The following is a 26229-nucleotide window of genomic DNA, read 5'->3' as shown; positions in this document are numbered from 1 at the left end:
ATTAGCCATGCAAATGTAGGATCCTCCTGGAGCCCTTCCCCTTGGAATCATGTCCTAGACTGAATAACTCAGTCTCAGGGAAATACACCAGTCAGAAGAGAGAGACCAATCTCAGTGCATATAGGTTGGAGTTTTCTGGGAGGTTGATGGACAGCCACATCATGGAAGTTTAAAAGTTGGGGGAAGGGGAAGTACCTTGGCAAAATTGTATAAATGTGTGGGTGGAAGAAATGAGATTAGGATCTGGGAATACCCATGCGGGTATCCCAAACATCGTCCTTGGAAGGGCATAGCTTCTGGGATACAGACCTGTTCTTGAAGCAAATGAAACAGTCAAATGTGCAACATAATTTTAGGCTTCTTTCGCTTGTAATTTTCTGTTGTTGCCTTGACCCTTCAGGTGATATGCAAGGAAACAAAGGAAGAAGGCAGAAATGGGTGTGGAGCCTGCCCATCCTTACTCCTCCACAGGCACGTGAGAGCAAGTGATGCTTATTGTAGCCAGCAGAGAAATGAGTAATAGTTGTCCACACCAAAGCTGTGGGCTTTCCCTGGCGGCTCATATGGTAAAGAATCTGCCTGCAAAGTGGGAGACCTGGGTCCCATCCCTGGGTCGGGAAGATCCCCTGGAGAAGGGCATGGCAACCCACTTCAGTCTTCTTACCTAGAGAATCCCAGGGACAATGGAGCCTGGCGGGCTACAGTCCATGGTGTTGCAAAGAGGCGGACACGACTGAGCAACTAACCACAAGCACAGCAAAGCTGTGAGAGGAGATGAAGAGGGCCAGTGGCCAGGACAGCTCAGGAAGAGCACACAGCAAAGCCTCCGCTTTCAACTCATTCGGAGAGAGACTTCCCTGGTGGTCTAGTGCCTAAGGTTTCGCACTCCCAGTGCATGGGGGCCGGTTGATCCCTGGTCACGGAACTAGATCCCACGTGACAAAATTAAAAGTTGCATGCCGCAACTAAAGATCTGGTGTGCTGCAACTAAGACCCAGCACAGCCAAATAAATCAATAAATATTTTTTAAACAATAGCATTGCAAGGACTGATGCTGAAGCTGAAACTCCAATACTTTGGCCACCTGATGGGAAGAACTGACTCATTGGAAAAGACCCTGATGCTGGGAAAGATTAAAGGCAGGAGGAGAAAGGGACAACAGAGGATGAGATGGTTGGATGGCATCACCGACTTGTTGGACATGAGCTCTGGGAGTTGGTGATGGACAGGGAGGCCTGGTGTGCTGCAGTCCATGGGGTCGCAAAGAGTCGGACAAGACTGAGTGACTGAACTAAATACAGAGAGAATGACCCTTCAAGAGAGGGAGGCATATATTACCTATAAAATGGAATCATGGAAACTTCAGACATTATCCATCAGTTTCTACATTCATTTTTCATAGTTCAGTTCAGTCGCTCAGTAGTATCCAACTCTTTGCAACCCCATGGACTGCAGCACTCCAGGCCTCTCTGTCCATCGCCAACTCCCGGAGTTTATGCAAACGCACTTCTCAAAAGATATTTTATGTGTTGAAACTGTGTGATCATTAATAGGGATTTATCATATTACTCTCTTTACCTGTGTGTATGTCTGAAAGGTTCCTTATTAACTCTTTTTAAAGAAAGATTGCACTGAAATTGAACAGATGAAACAAACCAAATGCATGCAGTTGGAACACCGCCAAATTAATACTGTCAATATTCTACATACTCGCTGAGAATCATTTCCAAGCAACTCTTGGTAGATGGTCTGGCACTGCTTAAATGCTTATTATGACAAGCAGCACACTCATTTTGGGCAGTCAGAGTCGGATGGCTCTGCTGGTGAGGAAAATATGTTGAAATGGACCCAAAATAGGACCTCTTATAACTTCCAATGAAAATCAGACAATTCCTCCACCAAGAAAGTATAGTTATTGTTTTTGTTTTATTCAGTGCAGTTTCAAACAATCCCCCCCACCCCTGACTCCGGCACTGTTCAGTATTCAGGATCACACCCGTATATGCTACTGAGTCTGTTAGAGAGCTGCTAAGGGCTGTGTCTCCATCCTCTGGGTTCAAAAAGATGTGAGCAAAATATTTAAGTAAACTTGAGATACCTACAGGCAAAACCTGACAAAGTGTTGCACACTGTGCTACATAATAGATTGAGATATTTTTTAATATCTTAGCCCCCCATATCTTCACCTACCTGTCAGCTCCACATCATTTGTTATTAATTTAACACCAGAGAGCCTGGAAAGAGCTCCAAGCTAGCGAGAGCGCACAAATCAGAAGCAAAGACAGCAAACCTCCTTGGAGATTCTTGTTCACAAACTTTAAGGGAATTTGAAAAATGCCTCTCAGTTGGGAGGATGCTTGATTTGAAATCAAACAAAGTAGAGAAACATGAGTTTCAGTTGCCTAATTTAAAGCAAAAACCGAGACTAATATATGGGCAGCCAGGTCATCTTTGGAATTCCGAGCAGCAAGTGAGGTATAGTTGATTTACCGTGGTGTGGTGGTTTCTGACGTACAGCAGAGTAACTCAGTTATATATGAACATGCATTCTTTTTCATATTCTTTTCCATTGTAGGTTATCACAAGGTTATTTAATATAGTCCCCTGTGCTATACAGTAGGACCTTGTTGTTTATCTATAGTAGCATTAATCCCAAACTCCTAATTTATCCCTCTAATTTATCCCCATTTATGGTAACCATAAACATGTTTCCTACATCTGTGAGTTTGTTTCTGCTTTGTAAATAAATTCATTTGTATCTCTCTCTTTTTTTAGGGGGGGTGGGGGTAGCTGCAGCACGGCTTCTAAGAACTTAGTTCCCCGACCAGGGATTGAACCCAGGCCCTCGGCAGTGAAAATGCCAAGTCCTAACCACTGGACTGCCAGGAAATCTCCCAGCTATGATAATCCTGAGGTTCATCCATTATTGACGCTTCATTACTTCATTCTCTTTGTGGCTGAATAATATTCTTTTGCATGCATGTACCACATCTTCTTTATCCGTTCATCTCTTTTGGACATTTGGGTTGCTTCCATGTCCTGACTACTGTAATCAGTGGGTGCTGCAGTGAACACTGGGGCACATGTATCGTTTTGAATTAGAGTTTTCTCCAGGTATATGCCCAGGAGGGGGATTGCTGGATTATATGGTAATTCCTTTTTAGTTTTCTGAGGGACCTCCGTACTCTTCTCCACGGAGGCTGCACCGATTTACATTCCCACCAATACTGTAAGCAGGCTCCCTGGATGCAAAGATTTCTTGACGCAGTTGACAAGACACCTTCTGGTCCAGCACCTGCTTGCTCGCCCAGCTTCCCTCTCCCCCGCTGACCCAGAACAGCTCCTGCGAGAATACTGTTCTGCTCAATGTACAGCCTCTGTACGTGTGATCCCCAGGCTTCCCTGGGGGCTCAGTGGTAAAGAATCCACCTGCCAAGCAGGAGATGCAGGCTCGATCCCTGTGTCCGGGAGACCCCCTGGAGGAGGACACGGCAACCCGCTCCAGTATTCTTGCCTGGAGAGTCCCATGGACAGAGGAGCCTGGCGGGCTACAGTCCACGGGGTCGCAGAGTCAGACACGACTGAGCAGGTAAGGAGAGCCTGTGCAATCCCCAGCCCCCCAACCTCTCCACCAGCGCTCCCTCTCACCTGTCACTGAAAAACACCTTTTCCTCCCTCCAGTCTCAGCTCAGACACCTTGACCTCCAGGAACCTCCCTTCCCCGACCTCCCCCAGTTCCAGAGGCAGGTTTTCTCTGTGTATTCCTGCCTTTCTCTCTCTGTCCTTCTCCTTGTCTCTCACACGACTCTTTTATTCTTCCCACACGATTCTAATGGCCTGTCTTCCAGCCTCTTCCTTCAAGGCTCCCTACACCGGAGCTATTGTTTGTCCATGTGACCCTAGCGCTTCAGTCAGGGCTGGTGCGTAGTAATGGCTGAATGAACCCTTGGGATAAGTGCAGGACAGACTTGGATGTGGGAGTTACCTGCACGAAATCAGAGCAGGCGCTCACCTGCACCACCTTATTTACCACGCAGTTGATGGCGATGAAACTTGGTTTTAAACAGAGGTTTAAGATCCCAGCATCTTCTGCAACAGAAACTGAAGTTCTAGAACTGAACATTTGCAGACAGGCACTGCTAAGAGCGATCTGATACAGTAACGGCTTCTGGCACATGCAGCTCGTTTTAACAGATACCGAGACGACAGACAGAAAGCTGTCAGGCCTGCTCCAGAAAGGAAAATCAGCCGGTTCGTATTCCACTTGACAAATTAATTTCCTTTGACGTTTAATTTGTATCCTCAGGTACTGTAGATTTAAAACTTGACTAGGACAGCAGCAGATTAGAGAAGGGTTCCATTTCACAAAATCAAATTGTCAAGTTATTTTTATTATGAGCAACACGGTCCCCGCATGGATATTTCCAAATCAAATATGCATATTATTGACTATTGTAAGTAAAATACAACCTCTCTTATCATTCTGAGGCCTAATGTTGACGGCATGTATCCGCTCACCACAAACACAGGGGAAAGGACAGTGGGAAGTTACAAGTGTGTGGGCCTCAGAACCGGAAAGTTGACTCAAAAGTCCAGATCCTCCATCTATTATAGGAGGGTCTCAACCTTGGCTTTATGTTAAAATCACCAGGGAATTTTTTTTCCTTTTCTTTAATTCAAGTATGATCAATTTACAATGTCATATTCTATACACTTTTGAAGCATATAGAAAAGTGATGCAGATAAACATACATATATATTCTTTTCAGATTCTTTTCCCTTACAGATTATTACAAGGCACTAACTGTTGTTCCTTGTTCTACACAGTAGGTCCCTTCTGTTTACTGTATATATTATATATATATTATATGTATGTTAATCCCAACCTCCTCGTTTATCACTCCCCCACCTTTCCCCTTTGATAACCATAAATTTGTTTTCTATGTCCATGAGTCTATTTCTGTTTTGTAAATAAGTTCATTTGTATCATTTTTTTCAGATTCTATATATAAGCAGTATCATATGATATCTGTCTTTGACTTACTTCACTTAGTATAATAATCTCTGGGTTCATCCAGGTTTCTGTAAATGACATTATTTCATTCTTTTTTTTACGGCTAATATTCCATTGTATGTATGAACCACATCTTTATCCATTCATCTGTTGATGGACAGTTAGGTTGCTTCCATGTCTTAGCTGTTGTAAACAGTGCTTCAGTGAACATTTGAGTGCATGTATCTTTTCCATATCCTTAAAATCACCAGAGGATTTTTTTTTTAATACCAGTGCCTATTCCCACCTCAGACAAAATAAATCAGGATCTCCAAGGAGTATGGCATGACATCTGCAATTTTTAAATCCTCCAGCTGATTCATGCATAGATCTATTAGCCAAGTGGATTTTTTTTTTACTTCTTTAAAATGTATAATTGCTTTACAGAATTTTGAGGTTTTCTGTCAAACATCAACAAGAATCAGCCACAGGTACACCCATGTCCCCTCCCTCCCGAACCGCCCTCCCACCTCCCTCCCCATCTCACCCTTCAGCCTGTCACAGAGCCCCTGTTTGAGTTCTCTGAGTCACAGAGAAAATTCCTGTTGGCTATCTATTTTACATATGCTACTGTAAATTTCCATGTTACTCCCTCCATACATCTAGCCATGTGGATTTGGGCACCTTAACTTAATATTCCTGGCATATAAATGGAGTATTGTAGACACCTGTCACTGTCCTAACCGACCATCAACATTTTTCTTATTTAATAACAGGTTTTTTTTGTTTTTAGAATCAAGTTTGAAAAAAAGATTCATACATTGTAATTTATTGATATGTTCTCATAACTGTTTACATTTATTGGTTCCATCTCCCCTCTGGTTTTTCTTTTTTTCTTTGCAAATTACTTACTGAAATGATCAGGCCACTCCCTTGTCCTATAGAGTTTCCTGTGGTTTAGAATTTGCTGTTGCCTATCCATGGTTTCACTTAATAAGTTCTTCTTTCCTGTTATTATTTCCTGTGAACTGAGTGTTTGATAAAAGACTTAATCAGATTCAGACTCAATTGGCAAGACTACCTCCTAGGTGATAAGCGTACCTCTTGCAGAAGCTCATTCAGTCTCTTTGCCTCTATTTGTGTGATGTGAAGTTACTGATAATCATTGCCTGGACCCATTATTTCACTGGGATATGCAAAACAATATCAACATCAATAACCTCAGATATGCAGATGACACCACCCTTATGGAAGAAAGAGAAGAAGAACTAAAGAGCCTCTTGATGAAAGTGAAAGAGGAGAGTGGAAAAGTTGGCTTAAAACTCAACATTCAGAAAAATAAGATCACCCCATCTGGTCCCATGACTTCATGGCAAATAGATGGGGAAACAATGAAAACAGTGACAGACTTCATTTTCTTGCGCTCCAAAATCACTGCAGATGGTGACTGCAGCCATGAAATTAAAAGACGCTTGCTCCTTGGAAGGAAAGTTATGACCAACCTAGACAGCACATTAAAAAGCAGAGACATTACTTTGCCAACAAAGGTCCGTCTAGTCAAAGCCATGGTTCTTCCAGTGGTCATGTATGGATGTGAGAGTTGGACTATAAAGAAAGCTGAGTGCTGAAGAATTGATGCTTTTGAACTGTGGTGTTGGAGAAGACTCTTGAGAGTCCCTTGGACTGCAAGAGATCCAACCAGTCCATCCTAAAGGAAATCAGTCCTGAATGTTCATTGGCAGGACTGATGCTGTAGCTGAAACTCCAACATTTCTGACCACCTGATGGGAAGAACTGACTCATTGGAAAAGACCCTGATGCTGGGAAAGATTGAAGGCGGGAGGAGAAGGGGACGATAGAGAATGAGATGGTTGGATGGCATCACCGACACAACAGACATGAGTTTGAGCAAGCTCTTGGAGTTTGTGATGGACAGGGAGGCCTGACAAGCTGCAGTCCATGGGGTCACAGAGTCGGCCACAACTGAGCGACTGAACTGAACTGATGCAAAACAATGATATTCTATTGTTTTATCTTCATTTATTAGCTGGAACACTCCTATATAGAGAAACTTCTGGGACTTCCCTGGTGGTCTAGCAGTTAAGATTCTGCACTCCCAATATAGGGGGCTCAGTTCAACTTGTGGTCTGGAAACTAGATCTCACATCTGCTGGTATTAAGGTAAGAAAGTATGACAGGAACATTAGACACCCCCCCATGGCCAGCCCCCAAATATGTTCAAACAAGCAAGCATTTTATTTATACACCACAGTCAGCACCAACAAAAGGCCCTTCCAACCAACAGCACAAAACTGCATTAGTGGCACAGTCACATTACAAAATTACAATGTTACAAAAATACATGCTCACTTTAAGGCAGAAGTCTCCAAATACTGAAAAACTGGACATCAACACCAAAAGAAACCAGAGAGGATATCTAACCCCAGCCATTTGTATTATACTCTGGAAAACTGAGTCCCAGTGGAGTTACCTGCATTCCCGGAGTGACACCACTAGCACCTCTGACTCCTAAAGTCCGGTTTAAATTTGTCCCTTTTAATGTGACACCACCTTTCTGTTCCATCTTAGGAGCACTGCATTGGTCAACCAGGTTTATTCCCCAGTTACGCACATTCTCAACAAAAGGAAGACTACAGGGAAGAAAAGGAAATTCGAGGTTAAAAATCTTCAGGATTTGAAGGGAAGAAGTAAACTTATAACTCCTCTAAAACAAACAGCTTTCTTTTAACGTACAAAATTTATTTATATTTCAAATCAAAGTGCATAAATTACAAAGGGATATTTCACCCATGTATTCAATCTACTTCTTATTAGGGTGTCTGTTCTTTCTGATACATGTGTGTGTGTGTGTGTGCGTGTGTGTGTGTGTGTGTGTATGCACGCACACGCACTAAGTCATTTCAGTCGTGTCTGATTCTTTGCGACCCTATGGACTGTAGCCCACCAGGCTCCTCTGCCCGTGCGGTTATCTAGACAAGAATACTGGAGTGGGTTGTTGTACCCTCCTCCAAGGAATCTTCCTGACCCAGGTAGTGAACCAGCATCTCTTATGTCTCCTGCGTTGGTAGGCAGGTTCTTCACCACGAGTGCCACCTGGGAAGCCCCTGATACTTTATTCTAGAATTCAATCAAATCTTTTTAAAACATATTTATTTACTTGATTGTTCCAGGTCTTTCTTGAGACATTCAGGATCTCTAGTTGCAGCATGTGGGATCTAGTTCCCCGACCAGGAATCAAACCCAGGTCCCCTACATTGGGAGAGCAGAGTCTTAACCACTGGACCACCATTGAAGGCCCTCAAATCTTAGTTTAGGTGATTTAGATCTAGTCTTATTTTAACTACATCACCCATTGGAATCAGATAACTGTAGAAATGTTTTAAATGTTTCATTACAAGCAGTATACCTAAACACTAAAAATAGATGAATTTTGTCAGAGGACTAGCCTTTTTGGAAGTAGAGAAATAGTCATCCAAGTCTCTATATAAGGAAAATAAGGATAATTAATGCACAATAATCCACTTACACTGGAATTTCCTTTGTCTTTTGTTTATGTCTATTTGGCCAAATTTTCTTTTCCTTACCTTTATTTCTGCTGCCAGAATTAATTCATTAAGTATTTTAGGGTAGGGAGAGTGTCACACAGTGATAGCATTCCCCACTAAACTTCTGTACTTTTGACTTAGTGATCAACTGTCTTGTAGCTCTTTTCCACTTCTCTCAGACTAATACACACATTGTTTATTCATTCATTAGTGTGGAAATTATTTTCAGCAATATTTTGGAAATATTCGAAATTCAACATATACTACCCCATTTTCTACTTTGAAGATGTAAGACTATAGCAACTTAGGGAGAGTGGGTTATGTGCATTGTTTATTTATACACCAGAAGCTACATAAGTTGTTGTCACTATCACTGAATAAACCCACATAAATTAAACATAAATATACTGTGCGTGCTGTACTCAGTCACTCAGTGGGGTCCAACTCTTGGGCTCCACGGACTGTGTAGCTTTCCAGGACTGCAGCCAGGAAATTAAAAGACGCTTGCTCCTTGGAAGGAAAGTCATGACCAACCTAGACAGCACATTAAAAAGCAGAGACATTACTTTGCCAACAAAGGTCCGTCTAGTCAAAGCCATGGTTCTTCCAGTGGTCATGTATGGATGTGAGAGTTGGACTATAAAGAAAGCTGAGTGCTGAAGAATTGATGCTTTTGAACTGTGGTGTTGGAGAAGACTCTTGAGAGTCCCTTGGACTGCAAGGAGATCCAACCAGTACATCCTAAAGAAAATCAGTCCTGAATATTCATTGGAAGGAGTGACGCTGAAGCTGAAACTCCAATACTTTGGCCTCCTGATGCGAAGAACTTACCCATTTGAATAGACCCTGATGCTGGGAAATATTGAAGGCAGGAGGAGAAGGGGACGACAGAGGATGAGATGGTTGGATGTCATCACCGACTCGATGGACAAGAGTTTGAGTAAGCTCCAGGAGTTGGTGCTGAACAGGGAATTCTGGCGTGCTGCAGTCCATGGGGTCGCAAAGAGTCGCACACGACCGAGCGACTGAACTGAAGTGTCCATGGGATTTCCCAGGCAAGAATATTGGAGCGGGTTGCCACTTCCTCCTCCAGGGGATCGTCCCCACCCAGGGATCCAACCCAGGTCTCCTGCGTCTCCTGCATTGGCAGTTGGATTCTTTACCACTAGGGCCACCTGGGAAACCATATATATATATACACATATATACATATATAATACACGTAAATAAATATACACATAAATTGTGTCACTATTATATCTTGGAGGCTTTGTAAGTAAAGATCATTAAAACAAGTAAAGGCTAACTTTCTTGGGCTACGCAAATTACTGGACACTAACATACCCAGCGCTCTCTGAAAATCTTTAAATTCGGGACTCTGCTGCTACCCCAGCTCCACCTCAGAGGCTAGCCAGCCTCCCTCCACCTGTCACACACCCCGCCTTTGGCCCCGCCCTCATTAACCCCGCCTCCTGCGTGTTGGCACGCCCCCCTGCGTTCAGCCAATAGGCGGTGACGCTTGAGGGAGCGGGACGTCCCTCTCAGCCAATGCAGGAGATCCTTGCTGACTCGGTCCCGCCCTTTGCCGGGAGGTCTGCCGGAAGATGGCGGCGGCCGCGGAGCTGACGCTGCTGGAGAAGTCTCTGGGGCTGAGTAAAGGGAACAAGTATAGCGCTCAGGGCGAGCGCCAGGTGAGACGCGGAGGCGGCGCGGAGCAGGAGATGGGGACGGGAGCGCGGCCGGCTTAGCCCGAGTAGGGCAGGGCAGGCGGGGGAGGCGGCGGAGGGAGGATGCCGCCCGGCTCGTCCTCACGTGTCTGCGCTACCCGTCTTTTGCGGCCCAGGCTCCCGGAGGGAGGGGAGGGAGCGGGAGGAACCTGCTCCGCTCTCCGCGAACTTTTCCTCCTGCGAAACTGTCATCATCGCGCTCTGGGAAAGCGAGGGGGTCCTCAAAGAGCCCTCGGGTTCCCGCTCTCGGTAGGCAGGGGGTTCTTCAGAGAGCCCTCGGGTTCCCGCTCTGGGAAGGCGAGGGGGTCGTCAGAGAGCCCTCAGGTAGAGCAGGCTGGAGGCCCGGCGTGTGCGTTCAGTGACAGCATTTACTGTAAACAGTACCTTTCATTCAGAATGCCGCATCGACCGCAGAGAGCAAACGGGGTGCGGAGTCCACCGTGCCAGGCCGGGGGGTACGGCCGGTGGTCGAGGCGGCCGCGCCCTTCCCGTCCCCTCCGGAGGCTTGATTTTTAGCTGAGTGGACACACATTGCAGCTATTTTGGTTACAGTGCTGAAAAGTGCGGCATTGCGGCGTGGACGGCCGCGAGATCCCTTAGTGGAATCCTGTTCTAAGGTCCGATCAAGTTCCTTGTGCAACGTACAGACATCGAGGGGGAAGTTCTGCGGTCTGAGGTGACCTAGTGAGGCGTAGGAACAGATTTCTAAGAGCTTTGAAGGGCTTCTGTGTTTTATAAAGCTAAGTGGTTGCGGTGGAGCAATGACTGTTAGAGGAAGGGACTGTAGGAAAACAACTTTGAATTATATAAGGTTTTCGACCCTTGGAGATTATTTTCTAGATGAATTTTTTTTTTTCCCCTGACCTCTTCGGTTCTTCATTTGTTTTTTTTTGTTTGTTTGTTTGTTGTTGTTTTTTTCTGATTTCTTTGGTTCTTCTTCAGAAGAACCGAAGACTGCTTCATCTCCAAAGCAGTCGTGTTGTAGTTTTTACAAGTTAGACTGAAGTCTAGAAAGGGTTTCCCAGGTGGCTTAGTGGTAAAGAACCTGCCTGCTAATGCAGGAGACTCCGATTGGATCCCTGGGTCAGGAAGATCCCCTGGAGTAGGAAATGGCAACCTACTTCTTGCCTGGAAAAATCTGTGAACAGAGCAGCCTGGCAGGCTGCAGTCCATGGGATTGCAGAGAATCACACACAACTGAACACACTCACACAGGGTCAGACATAGCTGAACACACACACACAACACAGAGTTGGACACAGCTGAACACACACACAGACACACACATGAAAAGATGTGTGACGTGCCGAAGACCAGCCCACTAACTGGAGCCAGAGAGACCTGCTTTTTCCTTTCTCTCCGGCCTCCCGCTGGTTCCTCTCCTGCTGCTTCCCTCTCATTTGGTTTGTGTTTTTTCCCCCACACGTTTGCCAAACATGAGTCCTGCCTTCAGGGAGTTTACCATCCAGCGTGAGAAAAAGTCATTAGGGGCTCTTTTTAAGTAGAACAGAATAGTTACTAAATGAAGGAAAGCGCTGTTGATGAGTGTGAAAGAGAAAGTTAATTCTGACTATAAAAATGAGTTTGGAAACTTCACGAAAAGTTGGTGTTTAAAGTGTATAAATCTAATAAATTATGGTGGACTGCAAGGAGATCCAACCAGTCCATCCTAAAGGAGATCAGTCCTGGGTGTTCATTGGAAGGACTGATGTTGAAGCTGAAACTCCAATACTTTGGCCACTGATGCGAAGAGCTGACTCATTTGAAAAGACCCTGATGCTGGGAAAGATTGAGGACAGGAGGAGAAGGGGACGACAGAGGATGAGATGATTGGATGAGGCATCACTGACTCAATGGACATGGGTTTGGGTGGACTCTGGGAGTTGGTGATGGACAGGGAGGCCTGGTGTGCTGCAGTTCATGGGGTCACAAAGCGTCAGACACAACTGAGTGACTGAACTGAAGATTGGGTAATTTAAAGCAACAAGTAGAGCAATGTGATGGATGATGCAATACAAGGTAAACCCAGAATTATAGTTGGAGTCCTAGTTGGGAGGGTTGTGGAGTTTAATTTAAACTTTTTTCTTTTTCTTTTTTTTTAAGCAGAGGGCAGCTATTGAAGGTTTGTTGATGTGTTTGGGGAAAGGGATGATGATGTATGAGAAGGTTCATTCATTTTGGGGGGAAGACAACTGACAGCAATTAGCCCACAATAAGGCATTCTCTGCAATAATATCAATAATAATTAAAATTTCAAAACAATCCAGAAATGCAACTCTGGGAGAACTGTTGTTAAACTATGGCACATCAGCACGTTGAGGTATTATTTATGTAGCCGTTGAAAGTGATTACTTTGAAGACCATGGAACCTTAAGATGAATGTGAAGTAGTATGTGTCCCATGATTGCAACTGCGTAAGGTTTGTCTGCTTAGGCTGTGTGAACGAAAGAAAATGAACTTTCCAGCCAATTGTACTTTACTGAAATCCTGACTCCCCCATCACAAACCTGGTGACCTTTGTTCTTCATCTGTGAACTGAGGATGAAATTACTTGCCTCTTAGATCTTAGAAGATGTAACAATTAGATGAGAAAGTAACCAGGAATTTTTTGACTTCCTATGATAGGGTTGTGGATAATTTATTTTTACAAATATTTCTCTTTAGAATTGTCCTTTTCCTCCCATGCTCAGCAGTTGTCAGTTCCTTACTTTCCTCTTTCTTTCCTCTCTGTTCCTTCCTTCCTCCCTCCCACCCTCTCCCTCTTTCTCTCTTTTCCTCTTTCTTCCCTCCTGACCTCCCTCCCTTCCTGGAAGCATGGGCATCTCTTTACCTACCATAAAGTGCTGGAGAAGGAAATGACAACCCACTCCAGTACCCTTGCCTGGAGAATCCCATGGACAGAGGAGCCTGGAGGGCTGCAGTCCATGGGGTCACAAGAGTCAGCACGACTTAGTGACTAAAGCACCACCATAAAGTACACACAGTCACAGTCAGGGAATGGAACATTGGCAGCACCCTCAGCGAGTTTCATGTGTTTTCTTTTTCATGCATTTCTTAAAGGAGATTATTGGTGATCTTAGAAGTGATGGTTTCGCTTGAGGGTGAAGGCAAAGGTGGGAGCTCAGGTAGCCAGGCGGTGGGATGGCAGGTGAGGACGCGGGGCGCTGAGGCCGCCTTTGGCCACTTCCTTCATGGTTTAGGAGGCAGTCTTTGAATCTGTATCCATAAGATGTTAATCTTCCCATCTACTTCACATGGTCTTGTTGACCCAGGTTTGAGTGTGAAAGGACCCTGCATAGAGTAAGTCACTCTGAGTTCAGGAGACTGAAGAGAGCAGGAAAGAGCAGCCGTCTTCTCCTGAAAATGTTCTCTTGTGGTTTCCTGAAGTCCTTTAGATTGTTTACTTGTTCTTTATAATTGGTTGGTCTCCCTATTGGTGATACTTCCCATTTTCTTTTAAATTTCTCAAAATACTTTGCCTAGTTGTACATCAAAAGCTTTTAATTAGCAGTTCCTTATAATCTGATCCTTTGTATTGCTGTTATAATAAGGAAAACTTTAAAAAGTAGAATTGTTTTTCAGATGATTACCTGAATTCCTGACTTTATTATAGGCTTTTATTATCAGTGTATTCGTTCTAAGTTACTCCGAAATGGATGAATATGCAATCCATGGCAGCAAAGTCACCATCACAGTCCGTACCATATAATGAGTTAGGTAATTAGTGAGTGGGGTAACTCATTATATTAGAGCGTAATTAGTGAGTGGGGTAACTCATTATATTAGAGCGCCTGTCACGTAAACCAGGCCACAGCTCATTTGATGGTTCTAGCCGCATCAACATGAATTCAGTGCTTACTGCAATTGTTTCTTGTTTTTGTTATTGCAAAGTTGGGTTTATTTAAGCATGTTCATTCACCTTGCTCACTAGGGTGTGGGTAATCTTGATAGAAATCAATGTGGTATTATTAGGATTTCCATTTTCTATTTTTGTACATATGTAGTTATAAATTTAGAGACGGCAGTGGCACCCCACGCCAGTACTCTCACCTGGAAAATCCCACGGACGGAGGAGCCTGGTGGGCTGCCGTCTATGGGGTCACGAAGAGTCAGACATGACTGAGCGACTTCACTTTCACTTTTCACTTTTATGCATTGGAGAAGGAAATGGCAACCCACTCCAGTGTTCTTGCCTGGAGAATCCCAGGGACGGGTTCGCACAGAGTCAGACACGACTGAAGTGACTTAGCAGTAGCAGCAGTAGCAGTTATAAATTAGGTAGAAATATCATTACTCATTTTTGCAATGTTACTACCAGTTTCATGGCATGAAGCAACTGTTATCAAATGTAAACTAATATAACTCTTACGTTCCTGACTTTGATTTGTATATAATTTAATATCTTCGTGCATGCATGCTTACTTGCTCAGTTGAGTCCAACTCTTTTCGACCCCATGGGACTCTAGCCCCCCAGGCTTCTCTGTTCATGGGATTTTCCAGGCAAGAATACTGGAGTGGGCTGCTATTTCCTTCTTCAGGGAATCTTCTAGACCTAGGGATCAAACCTGTGTCTCCTGCATTGTCAGGTGGAGTCTTTACCACTGAGCCACCAGAGAAGCCTATTTAATATCTTAAGAGTATTAAAAAAAAGAAATAGTTTAGGATTTAGAACTTACCAGTCGTGATGGTATTTTAAGATTTTTTTTTTTTCTGTTTAAGATTCCAGTTCTTCAGACGAACAATGGTCCAAGTCTAACAGGACTGACTACCATAGCCGCTCACCTCGTCAAGCAGGCCAACAAGGAGTATTTGCTGGGGAGCACGCCGGAGGAGAAAGCCGTGGTTCAGCAGTGGCTAGAATACAGGGTGACTCGAGTGGACGGGCACTCCAGCAAGGACGACATCCGCGCTGTGCTGAAGGTATGGCGAGGTTTCTTTTCACGGGCTGACGTGTGTGTGAACTGCTAATGGCTGGGATCTGTTTTCCCTGAGACTCAGTAACTGAAGCTCTTGGTCTCTACTGTTTCCTCTACCCCGTGATACTCTGGACCTGTTACTGCCTTCCCCTGTCTGTACCTGTTACTACCTTTCCTGGGAACAGACTGCCCGGCCCTCGGCTCCTGCCTCAGCTCAGATCCCCTCCTCAGTCACATCCTTGACTACTACCTCTCTCTCTCCCACAGAGGAACTTTCTTCTTTAAATGCTTTTCTTTACTAACATCCTGTGCTTTTCCTTTGTAGCACTCATCACAGTCAATAATTATAGCTTTTTATGATTTTTTCTTTTATATGATTGCTTGATACTTATTTCCTCCAGTCAGTAGTTCTGATTCTCTAAGCAGCAAAGTACTTTCTTAAAGGAAAGAAGGAATCAGAGTTTGAGGGGGTTGTAGTTTGAGAAAAGCCTGTCCAATTGATGTGAGAATTCCCGTTTCCCTCCCTTGAGACTTAATGCTTTAGGATTTGTATTTTCTTTCTAAAGAAATCAAATTAGAATTAAAGAATCTATTGTTATAAAATATATACCAAATATGGCTCTAGAGTCACCAAGAATGAAAGTTTCTAAATAAAATTATTTTTGTTACCTATATAAAAATAAAGCAGTTTTTTTTTTTTTTTCTAAAAAAGCTTAAAATTTGGAGGAACCTTAGACATCACCCAGACAACCACGTCATTGTAGGAATCCTTTGTTTCCTAATTTTATGCCAGTTGTAAATTGGTAATGTAAGTTGTACGAGAAGAACTCATAGTACTGAAAGCTTTTCATTTATCATTCTGGGGGAAATGGTTTAAATTCTATTCCTGACAGATACCATCAATAGAATTGGTAGAAAATAAATTCCAGATCTTTTTGCTTTATAGGTCTATCATGATCAGCTATCCTTTTTTTAAGTGTTTTTGTTTGTTAGTCATTGTTTTAATAATATTATCTATTTATTTGTGTATTTATGGCTGGGCTGGGTATTTGTTGCTGCACAGGCTTTCTCTGGTTGCAGCAAGCGGGAGCATCACTCTCGTTTCAGTGAGCAGGCTTCTCATTGCAATCATTTCTCTTGTTGTGGGGCATGGGCTTGGGGGCTCTGTAGTTGCAGTTTCCAGGCTCTAGAGCACAACCTCAACTGGGGAAGCGCATGGGCTCAGTTTCTCCGAGGCATGTGGGATCTTCCCAGATCAGGGGTCGAATCCACGTCTCCTGCATTGGCAAGAGGGTTCTTCACCACTGTGCCACCAGGGAAGCCTTTCAAGTCCATAAATATTCACTTATATTGTCTCTGATGAACCTTTTAGTATTCTATCATATAGTCTTGCCAGCATTAGTCTGTCCCCATGTAATTACCAGACTGTGGCTAAATATTTTAACGCATTCCATTTGTTTCCTTAGGCTAAACTGCAAGGGAAACTGTTGGACCAAAGCTACATACATTTCTAAGGCTATGTTGCTCATCTCCCTTCCAGGAAAGTGTTTTATTGTAGCTTGGCAGTATGGGATGACCGTGGCCTCTTCCTCAAAACCCCTGCTGACCTAGATGTTACCCCTCTTCCTCCTGTACCACCCCGATTTCATGACAAAGCCCAAAAGTGATCTCCTTGTTTACTTTGCTGTTTTTGTGTGTGCGACATTATTAATGCTGTGGCATTTTTTCCATAACACGAGCATTTTCATCATTTTTTTAAAAAATTTGCTTACATATCTTCTTTGCCTGTTTTTATACTGGGCTGTTTCTGTTTTTATTACTTTTTTAAAAATCTTGCTATAAGGATATTGTAAAAGGATTTGATTTACTCGCTAAAGTTCCATTTCAAAGTTAAAACCACAGTGACTCAGAGCTAAGGTAATATGTAATTAAAAAACAGGCATTGGGCTTCCTCTGTGGCTCAGTGGTGAAGAATCCACCTGCCAATGCAGGAGAAACAGGTTGGATCCCTGGTCCAGGAAGATCCTGGAGTAGGAAATGGAAACCCACTCCAGTATTGTTACCTGGAAGGTCCCATGGACAGAGAGGAGCCTGGTGGGCTACAGTGCACAGGGCCGCAAACAGTCGGACACGACTGAACACGCCCAGGAAGATCCCTCCTGCTGAGCAGCAGCTAAGCCCATGCGCCAGAGCTACTGAAGGCTGCATGCCCTAGAGCCCGTGCTCCACACTTAGTGGGTAGCCCCCACTCTCCGAAGCCAGAGAAGAGCCCGCACAGCACAGCCAAAAATAAATAAAATTATTTTTTTTAAAAAGCTGACGTTACGATACACTGACATTTGGATCCAGATGAAGGATGTGTGAAAGTCGCTCAGTTGTGTGCGACTGTGTCCATGGAATTCTCCAGGCCAGGATAATGGAGTGGGTAGCCTTTCCCTTCTCTAGGGGATCTTCCCAAAGAATTGTCACTATTAATCTGTTTGGCAATCCTTTGAGAGCAGTGTCTAACCAAATAGAGAATATCAGTGAAGTGAAGTGAAGAAGTGGAAGTTGCTCAGTCATGTCTGACTCCTTGTGACCCATGGACTATACAGACCATGGAATTACCTAAGCCAGAATACTGAAGTAAGTTTAATAAGTTTAGTTAAACAGAAAAATCAGGTAACTCTGATGCCAGTTTGGCAGTGGCATCAGAAATACTTGTTTAAAAAATATATAGATAATAAACATCAGACTATAGTTCTTTTCTATGAATATTTTGAGTGTGAAATTCTCTGTTTTAAATTTCAGAATTCAGATTCTGAAAAATCAGAATTTAATTTCTGAAAATTTTTATTTATATCACTAATCAGAAAAAGATTACCTCTTGATAGTTTTTGAAACTCCATTTTAAAGTTTTTATGACTGAAGAGCATCACCTTAAAAGAGTCTTTATAATGAAAACATGCTGTGCTGTGCTTGGTCGCTTAGTCGTGTCTTTGTGACTTTTGAGACCCCATGGACTGGAGCCCGCAAGGCTCGGCTCCTCTGTGCGTGGGATTCTCCAGGCAAGAATACTGGAGTGGGTTGCCATGCCCTCCAGGGGATCTTCTAACACAGGTCTCCCGCATTGCTGATGGATTCTTTACCGATTCTGAGCCACCAGGAAAGCCCTAACTAAAACATAGATATGGACTATGTTAAGAATATCTACACTACACAAAGCAGTGTTAAATTATTATTTCAGATTCTTTTAGAGATGGTTCTTAAAATTAATTGTAGATATATTTATTTTATTCTTATGCTGTATCAGACTTGTTTCATATGAAGACATTTGGAGGAAAAAACATTTCCATCCAACAGATTGCTGGGGAATTTAAGTGATAGCCTGTATATACCATTGTGTTTTACCGTCTCTGCCCAGTTTTATTTTGATTCTTATGCATTTGTTTCCTTGTCTATGTACATGTTTCTTTATGTCATCATCTGTACCACCGCTTACAATCCCATATTCATATACAGTCTTGGAAATTACTGTCTTTAAATGAAGACTTGGGCATATTCAAAGAGTTCAGATTCAATTCAGCTAACATTTACTGGTTACTGAACCACTGTGTGCCAAGCATGTGGCATATGATTTGAGAGTGAAAACAAACTGCTCTCTCTGCAGCTTAAGAAGTTTTTCTAGAATGATTACATAGGAATGTTAATCAGCCTTAATAAAGAAGGAAATTCTGACACAGGCCACATCATGGATAAATCTTAAGAATATTATGCTAAGTGAAATAAGCCAGTCACAAAAAGACAAATAGTACATGATTCTGCTTATATATACAGCATGTGCAAAATTCTGTGAATAAAATTCATAGAAACAGAAAGCAGAATAGTGACTGCCAGGGCCTTGGGGATGAGAGAAACGGGAAGTTGTTTTAAAAAGTACAGAGCATTAGTTTTCTGAGATGAAAAAGTTCTGAACATCGATTGTACCACAGTGTGGATACCCTTAACATTAAGTGAATTATGCACCTACAGATGGCTGTGGTGGTAAATAAAAATTTGATTAATTTTAATGTGTTCAGTTCAGTCGCTCAGTCGTGTCCGACTCTTTGCGACCCCATGAATCGCAGCATGCCAGGCCTCCCTGTCCATCACCAACTCCCAGAGTGTGCTCAAACTCATGTCCATCGAGTCGGTGATGCCATCCAGCCATCTCATCCTCTGTCATCCCCTTCTCCTCCTGCCCCCCAATCCCTCCCAGCATCAGGGTCTTTTCCAATGAGTCAGCTCTTCGCATCAGGTGGCCAAAGTATTGGAGTTTCAGCTTCAGCATCAGTCCTTCCAATGAACACCCAGGACTGATCTCCTTCAGGATGGACTGGTTGGATCTCCTTGCAGTCCAAGGGACTCTCAAGAGTCTTCTCCAACACCACAGTTCAAAAGCATTTAATGTGTTACATGTATTTATCTCAATTAAGAAGTTAAAAGTATACATATATAAAAAAATCTAACAAACCAATACCTTATAATTCTCTTAAGATGTAGGAATTGTTGAGGAGCTTTTCATATTTCAATGGAGAAAATAAATCTAACATGAGCATGATTTACAAAATGTCCCCCCATTTCCCAAAAGAAACAGTTGGAGTCTTTGAAATTACCATAGATGGCACTGTGAATATCATTTTCTAATGTTTTCTTATTTCTTTAAAATAAAATAAGATGAATAATAATTATCCTGATTTTTAAAATGAGTTGATGTTTGATTTGTGATTTCAAATAAATTTCTGTTATTGTCAAAGATTGAATTTATTAAATGTCAGTGTTTTGTTTTCTAATAGCTTTCTAAATGTTTCAAATCAAATGTATAGTTAAGTTTATTATTGTTTTTTAAATTAATATTTTATTATTTGTTTTTCTAGGATCTTAATTCATATCTTGAAGATAAAGTCTACCTTACAGGATATAACTTCACATTAGCAGATATCCTATTATATTATGGGCTTCATCGCTTTATTGTGAGTATTCAAATAGTTATTGGCTTTTTTTGTCTGCAATGTTCAGAATGCCTTTTTTTCATTTGTCTTGAATTTAAATCAAATTTGCATTTTCACCTTATCAAATGAAAGGGATTATTTTTATATAAGGTACCTACCTTATGCAAATATTCCTTCCTTCCGTGGATCCGTCACACGTGGGAGCTTCCTGCTCCTTGACATGCTTGGTTTTGTTCCTGTTCTTATTCCTGCTTTTCTCTGTGGCTCCTTCTCTGCCCTCTTTGGACTTGGTCGTCATCCTCACCTGGACCCTGCCATCACCTGTCCACTCCTGCTTTTAGTACCCCACCTTCTGTGCGACCTCCTCTCTCACTGCAGTCTTACTTCCCTCCAGTCTTACTCCCTGGTCCCATCATTACCTGAAGTAACTCAGTTTCTCCCCCTTTTTCAAGCCTGTGCACTTTCTTTCCCATCCAGCCTAGATCGCTGGATGTGTAACTTGAATCCTCAGCTCTTGGTTTGTCCAGATACACGCCTTCAGTTCTGTCTCCCTGCTCAGCTATGTCAGAGAAATCACACACAAGCTGTCATTAAGAAGATGAGCATTTCTCCCCTCTAATTAAAAAAATAAAAGTCTATATGGAAGTGTGACTCTTGCAAACCAGTGCTTATTTTACATTCTTCTCTCTCTGGCTTACACAGGTCATGCAGTAGGGAAAGGAAATACTCAGAAGGAGGGAGCTTGTGTGGAAATCTTTGCCAGCAGAGTGAACAAAATCCTAATTCCCTAATGTACCAGCTGCCAGGCTATTTCACTGATTCTGGGTGCCCACAAGGGCCTGTGGTTCCCAAGCAGGTTGGAAGTGTTTCATTCAATGCCGCGTGTTAAAACGAGGCTTCTGGGAGTACCTTGGTGGCCTAGTGGTTACAATTCTGGGCTCTCGCTCCTGTGGACTGGGTTCAGTCCCTGGTCAGGGAAACTGAGATGCCACAAGCTATGTGGCTCAGCCAAAAATAAGTAAACAAAATAAAACTTCAAAAAAAAACCACCCGAAAACCTAGTCTTCCATTGACAGTATTCTGTGATCCCTGCCTATTTATCTCTATTTTGAGATGTGTATCCTTGTTATATGATTGCAATATTATGATTAAGGCTCTCATGTTCATTTTTTCTGAAACAAAATTGAGTGGAGTAATATGTAAATCACCTCACCATCCCTTCGGGTTCATCAAATGAACCCACAACCGAAGCTGTTCCTCCACCCTGCCGCGTGCGCAGGCAGGTCGCGTCGGGGCGGGAGACACCTTCTCAAGGAGCAGGCCTCCTGGACGGAGCCTGTGGTGCTGAATGACACCCCTTCTGAGTTGGGTGTAAATGTACCCAGGTGAGAAGAAAGTGATTTCTAGGTATTAGTTTCAGGCAGGGTCGACGGGAGGTTCAGCTAGCTTCATGCTCAAGTTCATCCCATAGCTTCTTGTTTTTCTTGGCTGTGTATTTATTTTCACCCTCATATGTTCCTTCATTTCCTTGTTCACATTATTAAAACTTAATATGTCATCAGCGCAGTCAGCACCGTCCATGAAACAGGGAACCTTCAAGTCATCAAATGATCCCGCTGTGTTTTGTTTCAGCGTGAGCCCGGGTTTAGCTGCGGCCGAGTTGCTCTTGAGGTCTGGTCTCTTAATTCCCTCTGAGCAGCATTACGTTGTCCTTCCTTTGTTGCAGTGCCAGTTACTGTGGCCGTCCGTGATTAGCCCCGTGACTCACTGCTCTCTGGAAGTGATTTCACCAGTACACGGCAGCCTCCAGGCTGTTACTCGAGATTATTAAAATCCTTTGTAACGTTATGTGCGGCTCAACTATAAGATTGTTACCAATTGAAATACATTTGTTTTGGAGTTTGGAACACCAGTGGAGGTATCATTCTTTTAGGAAGAAAGGAGAAGTAAAAAAGAAAGCGCTACCGAACAATCCAGGAACACCAGCTTGAAGAGTGTCCTAGAGGCAGCGTGGAGTCTGCCGGAAAGCTCGCAGACCAGCATTTCCTCTGATCTGGAAACGGTCGCTCAGTGTTTCTCACATGTCTTCATGGAAAATTAGTGACTAAAGATATTATCTGTTTGACCTTACAGTTCAAACTGGTTATAGAGCGCCAGTATAAATATGAAGGAATGATTTGCTAGAAAGGCTGAACATCACTGCAGACACACTGGCACGCAGACCAGTAAGAAACAGGACGTGTTAATTAGAACAATCGCATTGTGTTTCCCATTATTAAAAAAAGAAAAAGGAGAAAGAAAAATTGTCAGCTAGAAAGGGATGGTGGAAATTCAGTTATTAGTAAAATAGTTGATGGGGATCCCATCCCACAAGTTCTGAAAGAATTTAAGCGTGGTGAGAGTCAAGTCTTCTGTTGCTCTGTTTACAGTATGTTTTCCGAAAGAGTAGTGGTGGTAATAAAACCAAAAGGTTAAGTGTAACGTGGTCTTCCTGGAAACAGGTTGTATTCTCGCAAAATGTCCTGAGGGAAAGTGAACAAATTTACATTGTCTACCATAGATCATCTAATTAGAAGAATCAATGAGGAAATGTTAGAAGAAACTTTAGGAGCTCTTGGAATGAAAACTGCGTTATGCTGTGGGTCTGTTGTGTTCCTGACACTGGAGGCTGGGAAGGGTGTGGTCTTCGGGCTGTGAGGTCCTGACCCTGCCGCGCGCTGTGTGTGTTGCTGCCGTGACACAGTCGCAGGCCGCATCCTCCAACCTGACAGCACAGCCTGTTCTGAAGTGTAGGTTTTAAAACACACACTGCCCTTCCCCCCCGCGTCACAACTTGAACCTAGATCAAACAAGCGTTACTGTTCGGAAATGCTTTCTTTGTGTGTTTTAATTCATTCTGAACGATCACATCTCACAAAACAGCTGAGTAGAGGCTTTTTAAAATGAAAGAGTTCTGAAATTAGTCAGATTGTAAGCAGTCAAATTGGACTCACCATATGTATCAACATCTGACATGAAATCAAGTTGGAGTAATACTTGCTACTTCTGTTTGCTTTAGCTATCAGTGAAGAGGTTTGTTGAAGTTGGTTTTGAATTTTATTTATGTACATATATACAAATGTATGTGTTTGTGTGAAAGCGGGCTTCTCTGGTGGCTCAGACAGTAAATAATTTGCCTAGTGCAGAAGACCCGGGTTCAGTTCCTGGGTCAGAAAGATCCCCTGGAGAAGGGAATGGCCATCCACTCCAGTGTTCTTGCCTGGGAAATCCCATGGACAGAGGAGGTTGGCGGGCTGTAGGCCATGGTGTCACAAAAGAATTGGACATGACTATGACCTATCAACAAAACAATAACGAATAGCACTTTGCATGTAGGCTTTAAACCGGAAAGTGAAATTTTATGTAACAGTAGCAATGAGACTCTCACTGCTAGTAAACTGGTCCAACAGAGATAGACATTTGACATCAAAGATGATGTTAACAGATCAGCTATTAGTACAATTGTATCCTAATGTTATGAAGGCAAAAAGGAAGGCCAATGACCTCTCTCCACTTTTCCGTTTAAATTGCCTGGTAGTAAACATGAAAGGAAAATACAAGTTCAATTAAACATTTATTGAGAAAATGCTACCTGTCTACCCTTACAATATTTTCTATTCTGTAATAGTTATCAAATACCAGAGTGATTTGTCCTTCAGTGTTGCTGAACTGATGCCTTAGGAGAGCATTTGCCTGTGGACACAAGTATATGCAACAAGCAGATGGCTAATGGATTTGCAGTCCGAGAGGGTGACTGAGATTTTGTGTGTTTGTGAGCATTCCTATTCAGTTGCATGGAGACTTGCAATGTGTTAAGTAAATGAACTAACAACAGGAGAAGGAACTACACTAGTCTTACCTGGTCCATGGCTGGCCTGCTGGCTTCTTCTTGCCTGACACCTCTTCATGATTCCAATCCAAAATTTGGCTCGGAGAAACGGCTTCAAGTCGCCTGCATTGGGGTCTGAGCCCAGTGAAGTGATCGGGGGTCTGACCCACCGTGTTGATTGCATCTTTCCCTAACCAGGTCTCTGGGCCTCCTTGTAGCGGGACAGTCAGTTCTGTGAGCTGCTGCATCCTCTAAAGATCAAGTTCAGCTTTACTGCAAAGAGAATTCAGAATGCCTTTAGTTCATCTGAGGCACACACCCTGGAAATAGCCTTTCTTTCTTCTGTTAAGCAATAATTACTTCACAGTAAAAGGGTCATTGTGCGTTTCTGCAGAGTGGTAGAAATCAGCAGTTGTCTGCACGTTTATTTACAGCGGTCATCCAGAAATGTGTGTGTGTGTGTGTGTGTATTTGTAGACATGTATGTGTGTGAGTTTACTTTGTATTCCCTTGTTAAGTATGTTAGATGCCAACAAACCTTCCTTATTTTAGGTTTGCAAAAAATACTGGAGAAAGAACCATATCTTAGTCTCTCAGAAGCTATTCTCTTCCTTTTCAATAAAATTTAATTAAAAAAAAAAAAACCCTCTGGTCTTCCAGATCCTGACTTAATGTAGACTTTTCATTTGTTGAAAACTTGAGATTTCGCTCAGAAGCACGTCTGGTCTTGACGGCAACATGAAAGCCTTAAATGGAGAGCTCGTCCAAGTGGCTGAGATGGTTCACTCTTATCTGAATATGTTGGCGTTGATCCCCGTGGGGGGATCCCCCCCAGTTTCTGTCTCCCACTCGAGAGATATTAATAGTTGCACTTATGTAATGTCTGTGTTGTGTGTGTTTTTCATCTCTACTTAGGTTGATCTGACAGTTCAAGAGAAGGAGAAATATCTTAACGTGTCGCGCTGGTTTTGTCACATTCAGCACTGTCCAGGGATTAGGCAGCATCTGTCTAGTGTTGTCTTCATCAAGAACAGACTATATACTAATTCCCAGTAGAAGCCACCCACGCCCGCCCAGAAGAGGGAATAACCTGTGTCCAGTGGAAAGTGTGTTTCGGACCAGAGGACTGACGTGAACTGATATGCACCCACTCTCTATTTGTTGAAGTTGGTAGAATTTAAGTACAAACTCACGTCCCAGCATTTTGTCTGTTTTTTTAGTTGACATTTTGCAGTTTTTTTTAATGTAAAACTTCAACTGCTGTCAAAACTTGAGTTGAAATCAAGTTATCAATTATCTTGGTTTTTATAGATATAGATGAAATTTCTGTTAATAAAAGTTGCAAATCAGTGGTTTAATCTTTTAAAAAAAAGTCCTTCCAGTGATTGACATATTTGACTGCTTATTGACCTCTGTTATCTTGTAAAATTCATTTTCCCCTTCTGCATATTTCTAGTAGTTTGTTTATTAACAGCTGGAGTAAATTGTCACCAAGGAGACAAAAAGGGAAGACAGATGGATTTGTCTTTCATTATTTATGTGAGCCAGTAAAGGTGGTTGAGAAAAATCTTTTTTGTTTCTTTCTTTCCTGTAGCCGGTATTCATTGAAGTGAAACCAACTGCTGCTCTGCCAGAGAGGAAAGTGGAATAAAATATGTTCCTTTGAGTTAATGGTTCTTTTGTTGGTCTTGGGCTTATTGGAATATGCAGCAGCTCAAAAGGGATGGGAAATTCATACCACCCTCCTAATTTTGGACTCTGTAACTACTAGATTTTTCTAAACTATTAATAAAAACCAACATAGACTGCCTCGATACCCTAAAGAACAAAAACTCACACATTTATTAACAAGCCAATATAGTTTATAACTCTTAGCAGCTGAGTCAATAAATAATCAGTGATTGAGAGCTAAAGTACTCACATTTACAAACTCTAGGAAAAGCGGAGTCTTTGAGCACTTTATTGTGATGTAATATTTTGGTGCCACCCGCTGAGTCTCAGTAGAATACAATTCAGAGTGCAAGTGCAAAGAGCAGAGGCTTGGGAAATGTCCATCACGTCCTTCTGGCTCCGTGCTGCTTTGATCACACACTAGCTGCATGCATGACCTGAGGCAAATCAGGTAACCACGTTTTCTTAAGATGTAAAAATAAAGATAAAATGTAAAAACAAAGATAACTCAACTTGGA

At 42.7% G+C, this 26229-nt stretch overlaps 1 protein-coding gene and 1 long non-coding RNA gene across 3 annotated transcripts in view; one reads left to right on the top strand and one right to left on the bottom strand.

Moving 5' to 3' along the window:
• Nucleotides 1-14462, bottom strand: part of LOC122429351 — a 19865-nt gene extending 5403 nt beyond the window's left edge. Inside the window, exons 1-2 of the long non-coding RNA XR_006265961.1 lie at nt 14307-14462; nt 7456-7464 (exon numbers count right to left, since the gene is read on the bottom strand). This is a non-coding gene — a long non-coding RNA (uncharacterized LOC122429351). The remainder of the gene's footprint in view (nt 1-7455; nt 7465-14306) is intronic.
• EEF1E1 (eukaryotic translation elongation factor 1 epsilon 1) lies at nt 10099-26229 on the top strand. Of its 2 annotated transcripts, none has more exons than XM_043449582.1 (4): nt 10099-10250; nt 15006-15206; nt 20098-20193; nt 24956-26229. In XM_043449582.1, exons 1-4 carry the CDS (start codon nt 10164-10166, stop codon nt 25094-25096), a joined length of 525 nt encoding a protein of 174 aa, XP_043305517.1. In that variant the 5' UTR covers nt 10099-10163; the 3' UTR covers nt 25097-26229. The 2 variants fall into 2 exon arrangements, with proteins under 2 accessions (XP_043305517.1, XP_043305518.1); XM_043449583.1 differs by lacking the exon at nt 24956-26229 and adding an exon at nt 20650-20823 and having other exon boundaries at nt 10115-10250.

This window comes from Cervus canadensis, chromosome 28, assembly GCF_019320065.1.
Source record: "Cervus canadensis isolate Bull #8, Minnesota chromosome 28, ASM1932006v1, whole genome shotgun sequence".
Classification (NCBI taxonomy): Eukaryota; Metazoa; Chordata; class Mammalia; order Artiodactyla; family Cervidae; genus Cervus; species Cervus canadensis.
Note: the sequence above shows the minus strand (reverse complement) of the source record. Positions and strands in the feature narration are given on the sequence as shown.